This window comes from Pecten maximus, chromosome 4, assembly GCF_902652985.1.
Source record: "Pecten maximus chromosome 4, xPecMax1.1, whole genome shotgun sequence".
NCBI classification, from domain to species: Eukaryota; Metazoa; Mollusca; class Bivalvia; order Pectinida; family Pectinidae; genus Pecten; species Pecten maximus.
The window spans coordinates 3472521-3493710 of NC_047018.1; the positions used below are offsets into that span (position 1 = coordinate 3472521).

Below are 21190 nucleotides of genomic sequence, written 5' to 3' on the forward strand. Positions count from 1 at the left end.
ATCAAAAAATACAGTTTGAAGACATCAGTGCAGCTGCCTACAAAATAAGGGATGGCATCATGAAGACTCCTTGTACAGTAGGTATCATATAATGATGGCATTACTTGTATATAATCACAGATTTCAATTATATATTTAACATGTATTTAGAGTTTCACAAATATGTATGAGATTTACTGAACTATGAAATTAATCTTGCTTTAAGATGTGATTGTCTTTTCCAGCGATCTCGTTTATCAGGACTTTTAGGTGTAAATATATTCTTTAAAAAGGAATTTCTGCAGTTCACTGGAAGGTAAATATATTAATCCTCAATTTATCAATAATTCAAGCAAGGCATATTCATTTTATACTTGAATTCATAAAGGATATCTGATTTTGAGCAGTTAATATTCACAGATCTGTTGAAGAAAATGATGTCACTTATACGTATACGTGTAGATCTCAATTGCAATGTACCAGTAATCAAATTTGAAGAGTATATTATTTATCTGTAAGTGTACATGGGAACAAAATGTAAATAATATACTCTTCAAATTTGATTACAGCTAAATTGCAATTGAGATCTATTAGATGTTGACAATAACCTTAGACATTCTGTGAAATTTATATGTTGATAATAACCATACAAAAATTGCCATGGATATTCTGTGAATTGTACACCTTTATCTTTTGACAGTTTTAAGGAAAGAGGAGCAAGATACACCCTGATGATGCTGCCTAAGGTAGGAGCCCTAGGTCAATGAAACCGGTGGTCACACATGTTAACCAGTATTACTTGATGAATTTATCATTATCAGATTTATCATTTTGTAGCATTACTTAATAAGTAAAAGAGCTCAATGTCGATATCTATTTTGATGAGCCCCAATGTTAAGAGATATAGTGTGTACCAGGTGTAAGTAAGTACCACAAGAGAAGCATGAGTCGAGGACCCCAGTTTCTGTGTCCAAGAAATCAATGCTAACTACCATTTATGATGATTGTTATGGGATAATTCTTCAACGGATTTGATCAAGTCAGATAGTGAAACATTAAATGGTCAACATAAACAGATGTCGTCAGGATAACTAGTTCAGGATGAGGGAAATTTTTTTATAGCCTTAAAACAAAAACCCACCTATGCCAAAACCCCCCGCTTATGGAAAATCCTATTCCTGAAAGATTGTAAAATTTGCTATAATCATTTCATTTTCCGTAATTTTGGCCCCCAGACCCCTTGCCAAAAAAAATTTGACCACTGAATTACTGGACACCCCCCCCTTTCAAATTCCTGGATCCGCGCCTGTTAACTAATCTTCCTGTCTACACAGGAGCAGAAAGAAAAAGGAGTTGTGGCAGCCAGTGCTGGTAACCATGCCCTCGCACTTAGTTACCATGGCAAGGAACTCAACATCCCAATTACTGTGGTGATGCCTAAAATAGCTCCATTGATGAAGGTGCAGGCTTGTCGGTCCTACGGTGCTCATGTCATTGTTACAGGGAAGGATATCTCTGAGGTAATTTTACTTCCTTTTTAAGTTACATGGGATACCGGTAAGCTGATCTATTACCATGGAGTTTTCACCACAATCGTGTGTGACTTAAATTTATCAATAATATATTCTCCAGCAATATAGTTTCCAACGGTTCAAAGGCTCAGATATATCATATTCTCCAACACTTTAGTGGCTTAGCAATATCTTATTCTCCAACAGTTCAGAAGCTCAGCAATATCATATTCTCCAACAGCTCAGAGGTTCAGCAATGTCATATTCTCCAACAGTTCAGAGGTTCAGCATTGTCATATATATTCTCCAACAGTTCAGAGGTTCAGCATTGTCATATATATTCTCCAACAGTTCAGAGGTTCAGCAATGTCATATTCTCCAACATTTCAGAGGTTCAGCAATATCATATTCTCCAACAGTTCAGAGGTTCAGCAATATCATATTCTCCAACAATATCCTTTCTGCAACACTTCAATGGTTCAGCAGCCATCTTTGAGATAGATAATAAATATCTTTGTCTTTCAATAGGGAGAAAATGCAGTTTTTGTTTCTATGGCAGCATTCAAGATGCCACTACCATAAGTAATGCTGGTAGATAATCCACATGGCATTAGAATTTCAGAGTCTTTATGTAGCTATTTCAGCATATACATTTGCATATATACACGTAATCAGTTATTTTAATAAAGATAATCAGGTAATTCATCGTTTATAGATAATTCTGTATGTGAGTGTTTTGTACTTTTAGTCGAGAGAACATGCTATGAAGCTTGGAAAGGAACAGGATCTGATGTACATCAATGGGTTTGTACAATTATCAACAAGCATTAATCAACTAACAAAAATTGTCACCTCTTTTCACTGTTCATTGTCAATGAAAATGGAAGGATAACTAATTATGTGTTTTTAGTTTTTACACCCTGTTTTAGGTTTTTAGTTTTTACACCCTGTTTTAGGTTCACATAGTCTGTATTCCTTATCTTCTGGAACTATACTCATATAGTGGGTATTCTTTGTATTGTATCATTGATGATCAGATGTCGTACCTTTTATTTACGAGGAGTGTGGATTATATGTATTATTTTTTGTCAGGTATGACCATCCACACATCTTGGCAGGCCAGGGAACAGTAGGGTTAGAAATTCTGGAGCAAGTTCCTGACCTTGATGCTTGTGTTATCCCTGTAGGTGGTGCTGGTCTCATCGCTGGGGCTGCACTGGCCATCAAAAGTCTCAAGCCATCAGTCCAGATTATTGTAAGTATCTAAGTTATTGTTCCAGAAAATTATGTGTCTGAAGCCATCATGCCTAGATTATTATCTTTAACCAATGTAGTTCCTAATATCGGATGGATATCCAACTGTTTTCGTGTGTTATATATTTGCCATGGACCTACCTTACGAATGGCCTGTCCCCTAATACAATGTTACGTTTACAGGGAGTTGAGTCCGAGACCTGCCCTAGTTTTGCTGAGGCGATGAAAGCAGGCAAGCCAGTATATACTACTACAACTTCAACACTGGCTGACGGTAAGATACAGTCATCAGGAGGCAAATTTCATTTTAATCTGTTTTTTTTTTTTTTCATCTGAATCTGGTCTCCAATTTTCAGTTTACTCTGCAATGAGTCTCCATTCGAGTGAGTGTGGTACTGTGGAATTACGTCTTAACAGTGAAGTAGTTTCACATACTGATGGACTTACATGTATGGCACTGTAAGAAATCATATTGGTGCAAACGTCGGCATGTATTCCTGTTTGTAGTGTACATTTGGTGACAAAGGAATGGGGCCCAATATGGTAAAAATGGTAATGAATTTGCTGTTATAATAATGGCATAGGATATCAGTATTTGTTCATTGCATTAAACATATATAAATTTGCACCTAAACCAGTAAAGAATGGAGTGTAGTAAGGGGCGATAACTCAATTATCGTTCCTTGCGGAGCGAAATGAAAGTATGGGCTAATTCACCCATTTTGCCGGCTATTGTAGCGATTTGAGGGTGGAAAAAATGGCACATACAATCTCTATGGTTTTTTGAACCATTGTAAAACTTGACTCGATCTAGGTCTGGATGTGTGTGGTATCCCTGTGGAAATTGTTATTTATGAGATATTTTGGGTCAAACATGCCAAAATCGTCATTTTGACCGGTAGCTTCTGTTTAACCGGTCCTTAAAAATCAGCGTTTCAATCCAAAAATCTGAAACTCCAAACATAACAAGAAGAGATAGTTCTGAAGAAAAGCGTATCTTTAGTTTTTCTATATCTTTCATAGAACGGCCACAATAGGGTTTTGAAAAAGGGTCGTATTTTATCGAGAGGTGGCGGATGTTACGTCACCAGTCACCTAAATATCCAATCAGTAGGCCCGGATGCATTCACTTTCCTATTAAATCTTCTGCCCAAACGGGAAAAAACCCACAATCTATTTTTGATTTGGTTCTGTGGTCCCTAGAAGCCCTGATTTTGACATCATAATGATATACATGACATTTGTTTTTATCTTTGATCGTATATGTAATTATTTATCGATTAGAATACCGCGAGTACATCTGTTACTAAGATGAACTTAGGGTTGATTGTTTGGTTGTTTTATCACCACGTGTATATATTGCAATCAGGATCGTTTTGAGGCTGGGTCTCCTTATAGTAGTGGGTGACTACCTCACTGAACAACAACACACGAGAGACCCTAACGTATGCTTGCATAGATGCCAATTGATGTCTCATAATCAATTAATGTGTCATATTCCAGAAAACTGAAGAATTATGAAAATTATTACAGTGGTAACCCTCAAACCTTCAATTTCCTCGCGCCAGTATTAATATTCAAACGTATTTGAGAGTTTTAAATGTCGCGCGAATAAATTAAGTGCAAGTGAGAAAATTAAGAGCAAGTGAAGGTATTTATGCTAAAGGAAAGAAAATAAAGGTGTTTGGGGTTACCAGTGTTATAAGATAACCAATAATCTATTTAGTGCCCAACTTAAAAAAAAATTGACACAAATGTTCTTCAATGTCATGGGGTTTGCAACTGATCTTTTATTTTCCAATCGGTCAGCCAAGAGGGCCGCCACAGACTTATTTGCCTCTGACTGGTGAAAATTTAGATATTGTTTGATTTCGATTACCATTGGTATATGGTATATATTGGTATTAGGGGACTGCGAATTCCATTGCATGGGTATCATTGCCATATGAAGGCTTCTGATTTGTCGAAGTTTAGACAATGGATTTGGATGCAAAATGGTACATTTTTGTAAATAGGGGAATTCGAATTCAACCACATGGGATTCATTGCCATAGCAACCACATTGAGGAATTCAATCGGTCAAATTTTAGATGCAAATTCAACCTCACGGATTTTCTTGCCATATACGTGTAACCACGCTGATGCTTCTTATTGGTCGAAATATTGACATTGAATGATTTTGATGTAAACCAGGACTCGTGCATGGAACCTCTGAACTCAAGACGGACATTTCTGTATCACCCTCAGCATTTATTTTTTTCTGTCTTTTGTGCTCATCCAGAGTTATCTTCCCTAACTACACTTCATTCTTTCTGTGACACTCCTTTAGGTGTCACCCCACTAGTAGAACTCGTGGATGTTGTAGGTATCAATGAAAGATAAATTCAATTTAAGATAGCAATGAAAGCCCCAGACTTCAGTAGTAAATAATAGATACACCTTCATGATACCTCTAGGTGTTATAGTTATTCGTGGTTCTGGCTGAACAGGTACTTCGAAAGCTGAGAAACCTATCTCAACACTGGCAGATGGTAAGCTTCAGGTTAAACCCTTTGTAGTGGACACTGACTTGCATTGTGTACAAATACCAAGTGTTATTGTTTATTGAGTGACATCATTGTATTTCATAACCCTCTGTAACACCTTCACAAGTTCTGGGATATTGGCCCATACATTTGGCCTGTACCCTAAAATATTGGTCCATACATCTAGCCCATGCCCAGGAATATTTGCCCAGTCATTTGGCCCATGCCCTGGAATATTGGCCCATACATTTAGCCCCTGCCCTGGATTATTAGCCCAGTCATTTGGCCCATGCCCTGGAATATTGGCCCAGTCATTTGGCCCATGCCCTGGAATATTAGCCCAGTCATTTGGCCTGTACCCTAAAAATATTGGTCCATACATTTGGCCCATGTCCTGGAATATTGGCCCAGTCATTTGGCCCATGCCCTGGAATATTGGCCCAGTCATTTGGCCTGTACCCTAAAATATTGGTCCATACATTTAGCCCATGCCCTGGAATATTGGCCCATACATTTAGCCCATGCCCTGGATTATTAGCCCATACATTCGGCCCATGCCTTGGAATATTGGCCCATACATTTAGCCCCTGCCCTGGAATATTAGTCCAGTCATTTGGCCTGTACCCTAAAATATTGGCCCATACATTAAGCCCATGCCCTGGATTATTAGCCCATAAATTTGGCCCATGCCCTGGAATATTGGCCCAGTAATTTGGCCCATGCCCTGGAATATTAGTCCAGTCATTTGGCCTGTACCCTAAAATATTGGTCCATACATTCGGCCCATGCCCTGGAACATTGGCCCAGTCATTTGGCCCATGCCCTGGAATATTAGCCCAGTCATTTGGCCTGTACCCTAAAATATTGCCCAATACATTTGGTTCAGGCTGTCAGATTGTTTCTCCTGATAAACATCTTGATATTTTTTGTAAAGGGCTTGAAGAGACTGATAGTTTTGCTGAGTATTACTTGGCAGACCCAGAAAACAAGAGACAATGTGTAATGGTATGTAAGAGTTCCCTGTCACACTCCCTAGTGATAACTTGTAATTCCCTGTAAATCTTCTCTAGAAACCACTCGTTATTTTTTAAGACAATTTTTGATTCCCTGTATTGTTCTTTAGGAACAATTTATAATTCCCTGTAAGATTTCACTGGAGACAACTTGGAATTCTGTAAAGCTGCTTGAAGTGTTACTGTGACAGTTCCCAGAAACTTGTCTTCACTTGAACCTAGTTGTTGTGAGAATGTTATCCCATACTGACCACCTCCCCCAAGAAATGAAGATAAACATGCGTATAGATTATATCAATAATTGTCTCATAGTTTGTACATGTACTTTATTATACCTCCATTTGGACCAATTTTGAAAAATAAAAACCCTGTATCTTGTATGAAAGGTATACTTATATTGTATAGTTTGTCAGGAGATAATTATACATTGTATGACATATAAAGGTAATATTATATACAAGGTATGATACAATATGAAAAACATGTATACATTGTATATAGAAAGAGATAAACAACAAAATCTTTACTTAGCATGAGCTTTTTCTGCTTTACTCTTCAGGTGCTTCTAAATAACATAGTAACAGTACCATACTGATGACGTCATAATATACAAAGGGGATAATGCCTATAAATGCTGTTCATTTTTTCTCTTTGTGCAAAATACTTTTTATTAGGTCACCTGAGATGAGGTCGCAAGTGACCTATTCTAATCGCCTTTTGTCCGTCGTCATGCGTCATCTGTCTGTCATAAACAATTTACATTTTCGACTTCTCCAAAACTGCTGAACCAAATTCAATGAATTTTGGCAGGAAGCTTCTATGGCTAAAGGTCAATCAAAATTGTGAATGATATGGTCCCCACCCCCCAGGGGCCTGAGGGGTGGGGTTAAAAAGACTCAAATTGAAATTTCAAAAATCTAAAATTGTGAATTTCATGACCCTGGGAGTCTTACATTTGCCCCTGGGGAGGGGGTAAACTTTACTATATTTTATATAAAGAAATCACATTTTTGACAATTATTTGTTGGATTTCTATTGGAGTTCATTCTCACTTGGTTAACATTATTAGCATGAGATGACAGTTTGATGGTGTTCACATATAGACCCAGACTGACCCCCAGGAGCTGATTAGCAGGGCTTAAAAGGGTCAAATTGACTGAAATTTCAAAAATCTTCTTCTCAGGACCCTAATAAGTTATAATCAAATACTCTGCATAGATGGAAGGGTTTTAAGATGCTTTGCCAAAATTGTGAATTTCATGACCCTGGGGTCTCACGTTTGCCCCTGGGGAGGGGGTACACTTTATTCTAGTTTATTTTGGGAAATCACATTTTTGACTATCATTTGTTTGATTTCTATTGTAATGGTATGTACATGTTGGCCCAGACTGACCCCTTGCTTTGATGGGTAGGCCAATAAGGGTCAATTTAATTAGCCAGGAACATGTCTCACCAGTTCCCTATTGGTAAATATCCTGGTAAGACATGTTCCTAGTTCCTTACTGGTAAATATCCTGGTGAGACATGTTCCTGGTTCCCTAGTGGTAAATATCCTGGTGAGACATGTTCCTGGTTCCCTAGTGGTCAATATCCCGATGAGACATGTTCCTGGTTCCTTACTGGTAAATATCCTGGTTTGACATGTTCCTGGTTCCTTACTGGTAAATATCCTGGTTTGACATGTTCCTGGTTCCCTACTGGTCAATATCCTGGTGAGAGTGCCTGGTTCCCTTCTGGTAAATATCCTAATGAGACATGTTCCTGGTTCCCTACTTGTAAATATTCTGGAGAGACATGTTCCTGGTTCCCTACTGGTAAATATCCTGGTGAGAGTGCCTGGTTCCCTACTGGTCAATATCCTAATGAGACATGTTCCTGGTTCCCTACTGGTAAATATCCTGGTGAGACATGTTCCTGGTTCCCTATTCTGGTGAGACATGTTCCTGGTTCCCTACTGGTCAATATCCTGGTGAGACATGTTCCTGGTTCCCTACTGGTAAATATCCTGGTGAGAGTGCCTGGTTCCCTACTGGTCAATATCCTAATGAGACATGTTCCTGGTTCCCTACTGGTAAATTTCCTAGTGAGACATGTTCCTGGTTCCCTACTGGTCAATATCCCGGTGTGACATGTTCCTGGTTCCTTACTGGTAAATTATTAAATATCCTAGTGAGACATGTTCCTGGTTCCCTACTGGTAAATATCCTGGTGAGAAATGTTCTTTCCAGTAGTGTTATATTAAGAATGCTGTTTGGAATTCATGATTGGCAATTTAATCACTGCATTGTAATGGTGTTTTGGCGTTATTTTGACTGATCTAATGCTCTGATTACTGTGACATTTAACATGCCTATCCTGAATTTCTCTTTGTTATTCTGGAAGTCGGTCAACTCTACCCTCCTGTGTATATGTAATTAGTACTGTGTAATTTGGTTCTGAGTGGGTAAATAGAACTTGCTACCTGTCTGTGTTCCAGATTGATCTCAGTTGATCAGGGTATAATGGGAGGTTATATAATATCACCCACAGAATGGTAATCTGATCTCCAAAACATAATGGTCATAGATTGTTTTTCTTGTACATGATGTTATTCTTAAAAAATACATACAAATACAAATGCTTGTCCCTAAGGTTTAGACAGAACTTTAAATCATGTCAAAACAATGCTTGACCCTAAGGTTTAGACAGAACTTTAAATCATGTCAAAACAATGCTTGACCCTAAGGTTTAGACAGAACTTTAAATCATGTCAAAACAATGCTTGACCCTAAGGTTTAGACAGAATTGTATAAATTATGTCAAAACAATGCTTGACCCTCAGTTTTATTGTGAATATCATGTTAAAAACGATGCTTGTCAATAAGGTTTTGACGGAACTGTAAAAATCAAAACAATGCTTGTTGCTAAGGTTTATTGTAAAAGTCATATCAAAACAATGTTTGTCATTAAGGTTTAGACACAATTGTAAAAATCATGTCAAAACAATGCTTGTTGCTAAGGTTTAGACAGAATTGTATAAATCAAAACAATGCTTGTCGCTAAGGTTTAGACGGAACTGCATAAATCATGTCAAAACAATACTTGTCGCTAAGGTTTATAGACACAATTGTATAAATTATTGCCAATTCTCACTACTAATCATTGGCTCCTCTCATAACTCAAATACATAGTATACCGTATATCTGGGTTTTTTAGCGAGTGTCTAATTTTCGCTATTTTCACGACCAGACTCGGTCGCGAATTATAAGTTATCGCTAAAATTGATCACATTTTACAGTAGGAGTTAGCTCCCTTGTAGGGGTGTTGTCATGAACCGATCACCTGTTTACACATGCCGTATACAGGTGTGCTTAATTGGCCGTGACTCGACTGAACTGTTTTATTCAATAAAAATGTACTCACAGTTGACCATATGTTTTGTCCTTTGTATAGATCTATTTGAAATCATAACGAGAGTCGCATTGCCAAGTGAAACATGGCCAAGCTACGATTTGTAACCGTTACACGGAAGGATAAAGAAAATCTGGTCAGGGACAGACCTGAGTTTGCTGAAGCAAACAAACGTGTAGATAAATTATTATTACTGTACTTCTTCGTTTTTGTTGTATATGAAACATATGTACGCTAAAATTTGAATTACACTTTGTGAAAACGCTAAAAATGAAATACGCTAAAAATTAAACGTGTCATTTTGTACAGAAAACGTGAAATTTGGCATACGCTAAAAAAAAACCGATATACGGTATATCAATGTCAATTCCCCCTGCTAAGATCTGGCTCGTCTCATAATTCATGTATTATTTAAGAGTTATAGATTTTATACCAAACACATTATTTGGCTTCTCTGATTACAAAAAGGTGCAAAATGTGATGTCATAATGAGAGTGTGATATGTCAGATTTATTGTTATGTCATAATGTGAGTGTGAGATGTTAGATTTATTGTGATGTCATAATGTGAGTGTGATATGTTAGATTTATTGTGATGTCATAATGTGAGTGTGAGATGTTAGATTTATTGTGATGTCATAATGTGAGTGTGATATGTTAGATTTATTGTGATGTCATAATGCGAGTGTGATATGTCAGATTTATTGTGATGTTGCACCAAATATATGAGCTGTTATTTGCTGAGTAAAATTGTCTTATTGGCCATCATTTTGTTTTTTTCACCAGTAGGTTTTTATAGCTCAGGTGTTTTGCTGGGTATGATCTGTCGTTATTTGAAGTTATGTTTTAATATCTGTTTGAACTAGGATGTGCTACTACAACAAACATCCCTTATCTAGAACAAGAACTGTATTTGGTGTTAATACTACAGTGAAAATTTTGATCATTGGCAAATAAATGAACTTTTAACCACCTCATTTACCAGGATGGGGTCGTTACAAACAAATGTGTCTGTATATATTGTGTAGAGGTGCTACAAATGTAATTATGTTGCAGGTCTGGCCGTCCCAACTGTAGGAGTGAACGCTTTTGTTACTGCAGCCCCTCTAATAGACAAGATGGTGGTCGTAGAGGAGCAGAGCATTGCCCTGGCCATCCTCAGATTGATAGAGCTAGAGAAAGCGGTAGTGGAGGGGGCTGGGGCTACTGGTCTGGCTGCCATTATACAGGGCATGCTACCTGAGCTGTCTGGTAAAAAGTAGGTATAACTGATATTAACATTGTATGTTGTTTGTCACTCTGGGGGCAACATTGACACAGTGTGTTGTGTTAGTGTGTGGGGTAACATTGACAAAGAATGTTGTGTTAGTGTGTGGGGTAACATTGACAAAGAATGTTGTGTTAGTGTGTGGGGCAACATTGACAAAGAATGTTGTGTTAGTGTGTGGGGTAACATTGACAAAGAATGTTGTGTTAGTGTGTGGGGCAACATTGACAAAGAATGTTGTGTTAGTGTGTGGGGTAACATTGACAAAGAATGTTGTGTTAGTGTGTGGGGTAACATTGACAAAGTATGTTGTGTTAGTGTGTGGGGTAACATTGACAAAGAATGTTGTGTTAGTGTGTGGGGCAACATTGACAAAGAATGTTGTGTTAGTGTGTGGGGCAACATTGACAAAGAATGTTGTGTTAGTGTGTGGGGTAACATTGACAAAGAATGTTGTGTTAGTGTGCGGGGTAACATTGACAAAGAATGTTGTGTTAGTGTGTGGGGTAACATAGACAAAGAATGTTGTGTTAGTGTGTGGGGTAACATTGACAAAGAATGTTGTGTTAGTGTGTGGGGTAACATAGACAAAGAATGTTGTGTTAGTGTGTGGGGCAACATTGACAAAGAATGTTGTGTTACTGTGTGGGGTAACATTGACAAAGAATGTTGTGTTAGTGTGTGGGGTAACATAGACAAAGAATGTTGTGTTAGTGTGTGGGGTAACATAGACAAAGAATGTTGTGTTAGTGTGTGGGGTAACATAGACAAAGAATGTTGTGTTAGTGTGTGGGGTAACATTGACAAAGAATGTTGTGTTAGTGTGTGGGGTAACATAGACAAAGAATGTTGTGTTAGTGTGTGGGGTAACATAGACAAAGAATGTTGTGTTAGTGTGTGGGGTAACATAGACAAAGAATGTTGTGTTAGTGTGTGGGGCAACATTGACAAAGAATGTTGTGTTACTGTGTGGGGTAACATTGACACAGAATGTTGTGTTAGTGTGTGGGGTAACATTGACAAAGAATGTTTTGTTAGTGTGTGGGGTAACATTGACAGAGAATGTTGTGTTAGTGTGTGGGGTAACATTGACAAAGTATGTTGTGTTAGTGTGTGGGGTAACATTGACAAAGAATGTTGTGTTACTGTGTGGGGTAACATTGACACAGAATGTTGTGTTAGTGTGTGGGGTAACATTGACAAAGAATGTTGTGTAAGTGTGTGGGGTAACATTGACAAAGAATGTTGTGTTACTGTGTGGGGTAACATTGACAAAGAATGTTGTGTTAGTGTGTGGGGCAACATTGACACACTATGTTGTGTATTACAGAGTGGTGGTGATCCTCTGTGGGGGTAACATTGACACAGTGTGTTGTGTATTACAGAGTGGTGGTGATCCTCTGTGGGGGTAACATTGACACACTATGTTGTGTATTACAGAGTGGTGGTGATCCTCTGTGAGGGTAACATTGACATGATGTGTTGTGTATTACAGAGTGGTGGTGATCCTCTGTGGGGGTAACATTGACACAGTGTGTTGTGTATTACAGAGTGGTGGTGATCCTCTGTGGGGGTAACATTGACACAGTGTGTTGTGTATTACAGAGTGGTGGTGATCCTCTGTGGGGGTAACATTGACACAGTGTGTTGTGTATTACAGAGTGGTGGTGATCCTCTGTGGGGGTAACATTGACACAGTGTGTTGTGTATTACAGAGTGGTGGTGATCCTCTGTGGGCGTAACATTGACACGGTGTGTTGTGTATTACAGAGTGGTGGTGATCCTCTGTAGGGGTAACATTGACACAGTGTGTTGTGTATTACAGAGTGGTGGTGATCCTCTGTGGGGGGTAACATTGACACAGTGTGTTGTGTATTACAGAGTGGCGGTGATCCTCTGTGGGGGTAACATTGACACAGTATGTTGTGTATTACAGAGTGGTGGTGATCCTCTGTGGGGGTAACATTGACACAGTATGTTGTGTATTACAGAGTGGTGGTGATCCTCTGTGGGGGTAACATTGACACAGTGTGTTGTGTATTACAGAGTGGTGGTGATCCTCTGTGGGGGTAACATTGACACTATGTTGTGTATTACAGAGTGGTGGTGATCCTCTGTGAGGGTAACATTGACATGATGTGTTGTGTATTACAGAGTAGGTGGTGATCCTCTGTGGGGGTAACATTGACACAGTGTGTTGTGTATTACAGAGTGGTGGTGATCCTCTGTGGGGGGTAACATTGACACAGTGTGTTGTGTATTACAGAGTGGTGGTGATCCTCTGTGGGGGTAACATTGACACAGTGTGTTGTGTATTACAGAGTGGTGGTGATCCTCTGTGGGGGTAACATTGACACAGTGTGTTGTGTATTACAGAGTGGTGGTGATCCTCTGTGGGGGTAACATTGACACAGTGTGTTGTGTATTACAGAGTGGTGGTGATCCTCTGTGGGGCGTAACATTGACACAGTATGTTGTGTATTACAGAGTGGTGGTGATCCTCTGTGGGGGTAACATTGACACAGTGTGTTGTGTATTACAGAGTGGTGGTGATCCTCTGTGGGGGTAACATTGACATGATGTGTTGTGTATTACAGAGTGGTGGTGATCCTCTGTGGGGGTAACATTGACACAGTATATGTTGTGTATTACAGAGTGGTGGTGATCCTCTGTGGGGGTAACATTGACACAGTGTGTTGTGTATTACAGAGTGGTGGTGATCCTCTGTGGGGGTAACATTGACACAGTGTGTTGTGTATTACAGAGTGGTGGTGATCCTCTGTGGGGGTAACATTGACACAGTATGTTGTGTATTACAGAGTGGTGGTGATCCTCTGTGGGGGTAACATTGACACAGTATGTTGTGTATTACAGAGTGGTGGTGATCCTCTGTGGGGGTAACATTGACACTATGTTGTGTATTACAGAGTGGTGGTGATCCTCTGTGGGGGTAACATTGACACAGTGTGTTGTGTATTACAGAGTGGTGGTGATCCTCTGTGGGGGTAACATTGACACAGTGTGTTGTGTATTACAGAGTGGTGGTGATCCTCTGTGAGGGTAACATTGACACTATGTTGTGTATTACAGAGTTGTGGTGATCCTCTGTGGGGGTAACATTGACACAGTGTGTTGTGTATTACAGAGTGGTGGTGATCCTCTGTGGGGGTAACATTGACACAGTATGTTGTGTATTATAGAGTGGTGATGATCCTCTGTGGGGGTAACATTGACACAGTGTGTTGTGTATTACAGAGTGGTGGTGATCCTCTGTGGGGGTAACATTGACACAGTATGTTGTGTATTACAGAGTGGTGGTGATCCTCTGTGGGGGTAACATTGACACAGTGTGTTGTGTATTACAGAGTGGTGGTGATCCTCTGTGGGGGTAACATTGACACAGTATGTTGTGTATTACAGAGTGGTGGTGATCCTCTGTGGGGGTAACATTGACACAGTATATTGTGTATTACAGAGTGGTGGTGATCCTCTGTGGGGGTAACATTGAGACGGTGTGTTGTGTATTACAGAGTGGTGGTGATCCTCTGTGGGGGTAACATTGACACAGTGTGTTGTGTATTACAGAGTGGTGGTGATCCTCTGTGGGGGTAACATTGACACAGTGTGTTGTGTATTACAGAGTGGTGGTGATCCTCTGTGGGGGTAACATTGACACAGTGTGTTGTGTATTACAGAGTGGTGGTGATCCTCTGTGGGGGTAACATTGACACAGTGTGTTGTGTATTACAGAGTGGTGGTGATCCTCTGTGAGGGTAACATTGACATGATGTGTTGTGTATTACAGAGTGGTGGTGATCCTCTGTGGGGGTAACATTGACACAACCTGTCTAGGCCGAGTCATTGAGAGAGGTCTTGCTGCTGATGGACGACTGGTCCGGTTTGTGGTGACAGTCAGTGACCGACCAGGAGGTATCACAGAATTAGCCAGAACTATCTCCAAGATGGGAATTAGGTATGATATGTAGGGTATTATATGGATTTTGCAAACATATTGGATGGCATTTAATAGGGATGCATAGTTTATTGTCTTTGTTTTTTTTTCTTTTTCTCATATGTCCTTTTTTCTTGTCTTATATGCATGTTTAACTTTTCCTCTACATTTTGGCTGTATAAATCAGACAGATTACTTCTTGCTTCAAGTAATGAATATATTTTATTGTTTGAATAGTATATGGTAGATAATAATTGTGAAATCAAACGTAATAAATGACCCTTAAAGTTTGCAATTAAGCCATCTCTAAACTATAATTTTAAGTCGCCTTTTCTTTACAGTTTGAAAGACATGTACCATGAACGTGCTTGGATAAAGTCGGACATATTTTCAGTTCAAGTAAGAACTTAGTTTTATTATATATCCATTAAAGGAGTTGTGAGACAGTTACTCAATTAAAGTCATGGTGTTGCTTGTTGTAGCACTTATTTCTCTTCCTGTGATAACGAGTAGGAGTTATCGCTCTTCCTGTGATTAGGAGTAGGAGTTATCGCCCTTCCTGTGATTAGAAGTAGGAGTTATCATCCTTCCTGTGATAACGAGTAGGAGTTATCATCCTTCCTGTGATAACGAGTAGGAGTTATCATCCTTCCTGTGGTAACGAGTAGGAGTTATCATCCTTCCTGTGATAACGAGTAGGAGTTATCGCTCTTCCTGTGATAACGAGTAGGAATTATCATCCTTCCTGTGATTACGAGTAGGAGTTATCGCTCTTCCTGTGATAACGAGTAGGAGTTATCGCTCTTCCTGTGATTACGAGTAGGAGTTATCATCCTTCCTGTGATAACGAGTAGGAGTTATCGCTCTTCCTGTGATATCGAGTAGGAGTTATCGCCCTTCCTGTTATAACGAGTAGGAGTTATCGCCCTTCCTGTTATTTCAAGTAGGAGTTATCGCCCTTCCTGTTATTTCAAGTAGGAGTTATCGCTCTTCCTGTGATAACGAGTAGGAGTTATCGCCTTCCTGTGATATCGAGTAGGAGTTATCACTCTTCCTGTGATAACGAGTAGGAGTTATCGCCCTTCCTGTTATTTCAAGTAGGAGTTACCGCCTTCCTGTGATATCGAGTAGGAGTTATCGCTCTTCCTGTGATATCGAGTAGGAGTTATCGCCCTTCCTGTTATAACGAGTAGGAGTTATCGCCCTTCCTGTTATTTCAAGTAGGAGTTATCGCCCTTCCTGTGATTACGAGTAGGAGATATCGCCCTTCCTGTGATAACGAGTAGGAGTTATCGCCCTTCCTGTGATAACGAGTAGGAGTTATCGCTCTTCCTGTGATAACGAGTAGGAGTTATCGCCCTTCCTGTGATAACGAGTAGGAGATATCGCCCTTCCTGTGATAATGAGTAGGAGTTATCGCTCTTCCTGTGATAACGAGTAGGAGTTATCGCTCTTCCTGTGATTAGGAGTAGGAGTTATCGCTCTTCCTGTGATAACGAGTAGGAGTTACCGCCCTTCCTGTGATAACGAGTAGGAGTTATCGCTCTTCCTGTGATAACGAGTAGGAGTTATCGCTCTTCCTGTGATAACGAATAGGAGTTATCGCTCTTCCTGTGATAACGAGTAGGAGTTATCGCCCTTCCTGTGATTACGAGTAGGAGTTATCGTCCTTCCTGTGATAACGAGTAGGAGTTATCGCTCTTCCTGTGATAACGAGTAGGAGTTATCGTTCTTCCTGTGATTACGAGTAGGAGTTATCGCCCTTCCTGTGATAACGAGTAGGAGTTATCGCTCTTCCTGTGATAACGAGTAGGAGTTACCGCCCTTCCTGTGATAACGAGTAGGAGTTATCGCTCTTCCTGTGATAACGAGTAGGAGTTATCACTCTTCCTGTGATAACGAGTAGGAGTTATCGCCCTTCCTGTGATTACGAGTAGGAGATATCATCCTTCCTGTGATGACGAGTAGGAGTTATCGCTCTTCCTGTTATAACGAGTAGGAGTTATCACCCTTCCTGTGATAACGAGTAGGAGCTATCACTCTTCTTGTGATAACGAGTAGGAGTAGGAGTGTACGAGTAGGAGATATCGCTCTTCTTGTGATAACGAGTAGGAGTTATCGCCCTTCATGTGATAATGAGTAGGAGTTATCGCTCTTCATGTGATAATGAGTAGGAGTTATCGCTCTTCATGTGATAATGAGTAGGAGTTATCGCCCTTCATGTGATAACGAGTAGGAGTTACCGCCCTTCCTGTGATTACGAGTAGGAGTTATCGCCCTTCCTGTGATAACGAGTAGGAGTTATCGCTCTTCATGTGATAATGATTAGGAGTTATCGCTCTTCCTGTGATAACGAGTAGGAGTTATCGCTCTTCCTGTTATAACGAGTAGGAGTTATCGCCCTTCCTGTGATAACGAGTAGGAGTTATCGCTCTTCCTGTGATAACGAGTAGGAGTTATCGCCCTTCCTGTGATAACGAGTAGGAGTTATCGCTCTTCCTGTGATAATGAGTAGGAATTATCGCCCTTCCTGTGATAACGAGTAGGAGTTATCGCCCTTCCTGTGATAACGAGTAGGAGTTATCGCTCTTCATGTGATAACGAGTAGGAGTTATCACTCTTCCTGTGATAACGAGTAGGAGTTATCACTCTTCCTGTGATAACGAGTAGGAGTTATCGCTCAACATGTGATAATGAGTAGGAGTTATCGCTCTTCATGTGATAACGAGTAGGAGTTATCGCTCAACATGTGATAATGAGTAGGAGTTATCGCTCAACATGTGATAATGAGTAGGAGTTATCGCTCTTCATGTGATAACGAGTAGGAGTTATCGCTCTTCATGTGATAACGAGTAGGAGTTATCGCTCAACATGTGGTAACGAGTAGGAGATATCGCTCTTCCTGTGATAACGAGTAGGAGTTATCGTCCTTCCTGTGATTACTAGTAGGAATTATCGTCCTTCCTGTGATAACGAGTAGGAGTTACCGCCCTTTCTGTGAACATTAATTACCTCACCGTATTTGAATTTCGTTTATTTTCTTACTGTTGGGCAAAAGTTTGAATTGTTATTTTGTGATCCAATTTTCAGGTTAAATGTGTGGTGGAGACCAGAGATGCAGAACAGAGTAAGGAGCTTGAGAATGTTCTGAGGGAGAAGTATGATCATGTTGTGTGGGGTCCTGTACATTAAAATTGTATCACGCCCCAGTCACTCTGTGCTGTCAACAAATATAAATAAATGACAACACAGAGGTGAACACCAGCACACCTTAATGCCGGAGCTTTAATTCTGGTTTCCTAGATGTTACCTCAGTGTGGTTTGTGCATTGTTTATCAATAACTGTACCATATTTATTATGCCTTTAAGATGGTACCGATTTACACAACTAACGGTGTACGTTAAGAAAGGTATATTATTATGTTATCCTCTGAAGTTTACCATAAGTAGTTGTTCTTTGTTACTATAAATACACATGAGTCTGTGTTTCTCTAACAGGGTTCTCCGTGAATGTTACTATAAATACACATGAGTCTGTGTTTCTCTAACAGGGTTCTCCGTGACTGTTACTATAAATACACATGAGTCTGTGAATCTCTAACAGGGTTCTCCGTGTGACTGTTACTATAAATACACACGAGTCTGTGATTCTCTAACAGGGTTCTCCGTGAATGTTACTATAAATACACATGAGTCTGTGTTTCTCTAACAGGGTTCTCCCCGACATCAGTATATGGTACAAATAGAACACTGGACTACTAGGCATCAGGCAATAAAGTGTTTACATGTATTGATATACAGTCCTACAACAAATGTTTACCCTCTTATCCCGGTTTGACATTTTATTCATATTTTTATATTGGGCCTATTTTTAAGTTTTGTATGTGAGTTATTGTATATGCCAAAGAATATACACTACACAACAGGTAAATCCTGTCACGTTATCACACCAGGTATGTAGAGTAGGAAATTCATGGTTTTTCCCTTTCCATTTGTCAATCCATCCAATTGTCAGTCAATCGACTTTAGCAGGAACTGGCGTGTTTGCCCGATATCTACTTATAAGTATGTTTTCAAGTTCAAGGTCGCCTAGAGATCACCCTGCAAGTCGAGTTCATTTTCTGTTGTTAGTTCCTCAATTCCTCTGTTAATGTAGTATACTACACCAAAACAATGTACTGGTGTATTGGTTTCGTCAGAGTGGATTGTAATCATTCAGGAATTGGTTCAAACTCAGTTTACAGATTAATAGAACTTGTGTCACTTTTATGAAAGTGTTCACTCTGCTGATCTTTATTATGATGTATAATTTTATTGAGAGACCACCTGTATGATATATCAGACCAAATATCATTTACGACCTTTTTTTTTTATAGATTCCAGAAGCAAATCAGTATCTTTTAAAGATATTTTTTCTGTTTTGTACATATACATATTTTTAATTTGTTCACATGTTGCTGGCATTCTGTATTGGTATTTTTTAATGTTAAAGATGATAGAATTTCTATACCAGAAGGTTTTTTCAAGTTATTTGAATTTTTTTAACAGAAAAAGAAAAAACATACTTAATATTTATCATGTATAATGAAATAATATCTATTGGAGAGAATTTAAAGTTTCATATCAAAAGCCAACATACCTTAAAGAAGACTCTCCAGATGATGATAGTAACATAAAGATATATACACCCCCATACAATACATGTAGATATCTGTGATAACTTTTTTAAAATTCAGGTGTTAAAATGTATATTTTTCCAAATGTCGATAATTATATAAGTATGTTATTATAAATGGTGCTTGACAGAATTTATTTATTGCTTTTCATGATTATTTTAAATAAGTATCAAGTTTTATTAAAAACTAGAGGCCTAAATTGGTTTCTTGCATAGACAATAGTTCTAATTGAATAATAATTTACTGCTTTGGACTTTTAAATCATTATGGACATTTTCAAAGTTCTCCATGTATACATTAAATATTTGCTTTGTGAATCCAATATGTCCTCAGTACTCTACAGTGACCGAAGACAGTTCTACGTGTCCTCAGTACTCTACAGTGACGGAAGACAGGTCTACGTGTCCTCAGTACTCTACAGTGACCGAAGACAGTTCTACATGTCCTCAGTACTCTACAGTGACCGAAGACAGTTCTATATGTCCTCAGTACTCTACAGTGACCGAAGACAGTTCTACATGTCCTCAGTACTCTACAGTGACCGAAGACAGTTCTACGTGTCCTCAGTACTCTACACTGACCGAAGACAGTTCTATATGTCCTCAGTACTCTACAGTGACCGAAGACAGTTCTACATGTCCTCAGTACTCTACAGTGACCGAAGACAGTTCTACATCATCCTCAGTACTCTACAGTGACCGAAGACAGTTCTACATGTCCTCAGTACTCTACAGTGACCGAAGACAGTTCTACATGTCCTCAGTACTCTACAGTGACCGAAGACAGTTCTACGTGTCCTCAGTACTCTACAGTGACCGAAGACAGTTCTACATGTCCTCAGTACTCTACAGTGACCGAAGACAGTTCTACATGTCCTCAGTACTCTACAGTGACCAAAGACAGTTCTACATCATCCTCAGTACTCTACAGTGACCGAAGACAGTTCTACGTGTCCTCAGTACTCTACAGTGACCGAAGACAGTTCTATATGTCCTCAGTACTCTACAGTGACCGAAGACAGTTCTACATGTCCTCAGTACTCTACAGTGACCGAAGACAGTTCTACGTGTCCTCAGTACTCTACAGTGACCGAAGACAGTTCTATATGTCCTCAGTACTCTACACTGACCGAAGACAGTTCTACATGTCCTCAGTACTCTACAGTGACCGAAGACAGTTATACATGTCCTCAGTACTCTACAGTGACCGAAGACAGTTCTACGTGTCCTCAGTACTCTATAGTGACCGAAGACAGTTCTACATGTCCTCAGTACTCTACAGTGACCGAAGACAGTTCTACATGTCCTCAGTACTCTACAGTGACCGAAGACAGTTCTACATGTCCTCAGTACTCTACAGTGACCGAAGACAGTTCTACATCATCCTCAGTACTCTACAGTGACCGAAGACAGTTCTACATGTCCTCAGTACTCTACAGTGACCGAAGACAGTTCTACATGTCCTCAGTACTCTACACTGACCGAAGACAGTTCTACATGTCCTCAGTACTCTACAGTGACCGAAGACAGTTCTACATGTCCTCAGTACTCTACAGTGACCGAAGACAGTTCTACATCATCCTCAGTACTCTACAGTGACCGAAGACAGTTCTACATGTCCTCAG

General features: G+C 39.5%; 1 protein-coding gene across 2 annotated transcripts; it reads left to right on the top strand.

Annotated features, from left to right (window-relative positions):
- Positions 1-3: 3 nt before the first annotated feature.
- On the top strand, positions 4-21175 carry LOC117324987 (L-threonine ammonia-lyase-like; the record flags this gene model as incomplete). 2 transcript variants are annotated; one of them, XM_033880854.1, is given in 11 exon segments in its annotated part: positions 4-77; positions 225-295; positions 680-725; positions 1314-1499; positions 2239-2294; positions 2583-2745; positions 2928-3018; positions 10728-10929; positions 14744-14911; positions 15232-15289; positions 17981-21175. In XM_033880854.1, coding segments are annotated over 11 exon segments (1217 nt in total), but the record flags the coding sequence as incomplete, so codon positions are not given.
- Between the last annotated feature and the right edge of the window lie 15 nt (positions 21176-21190).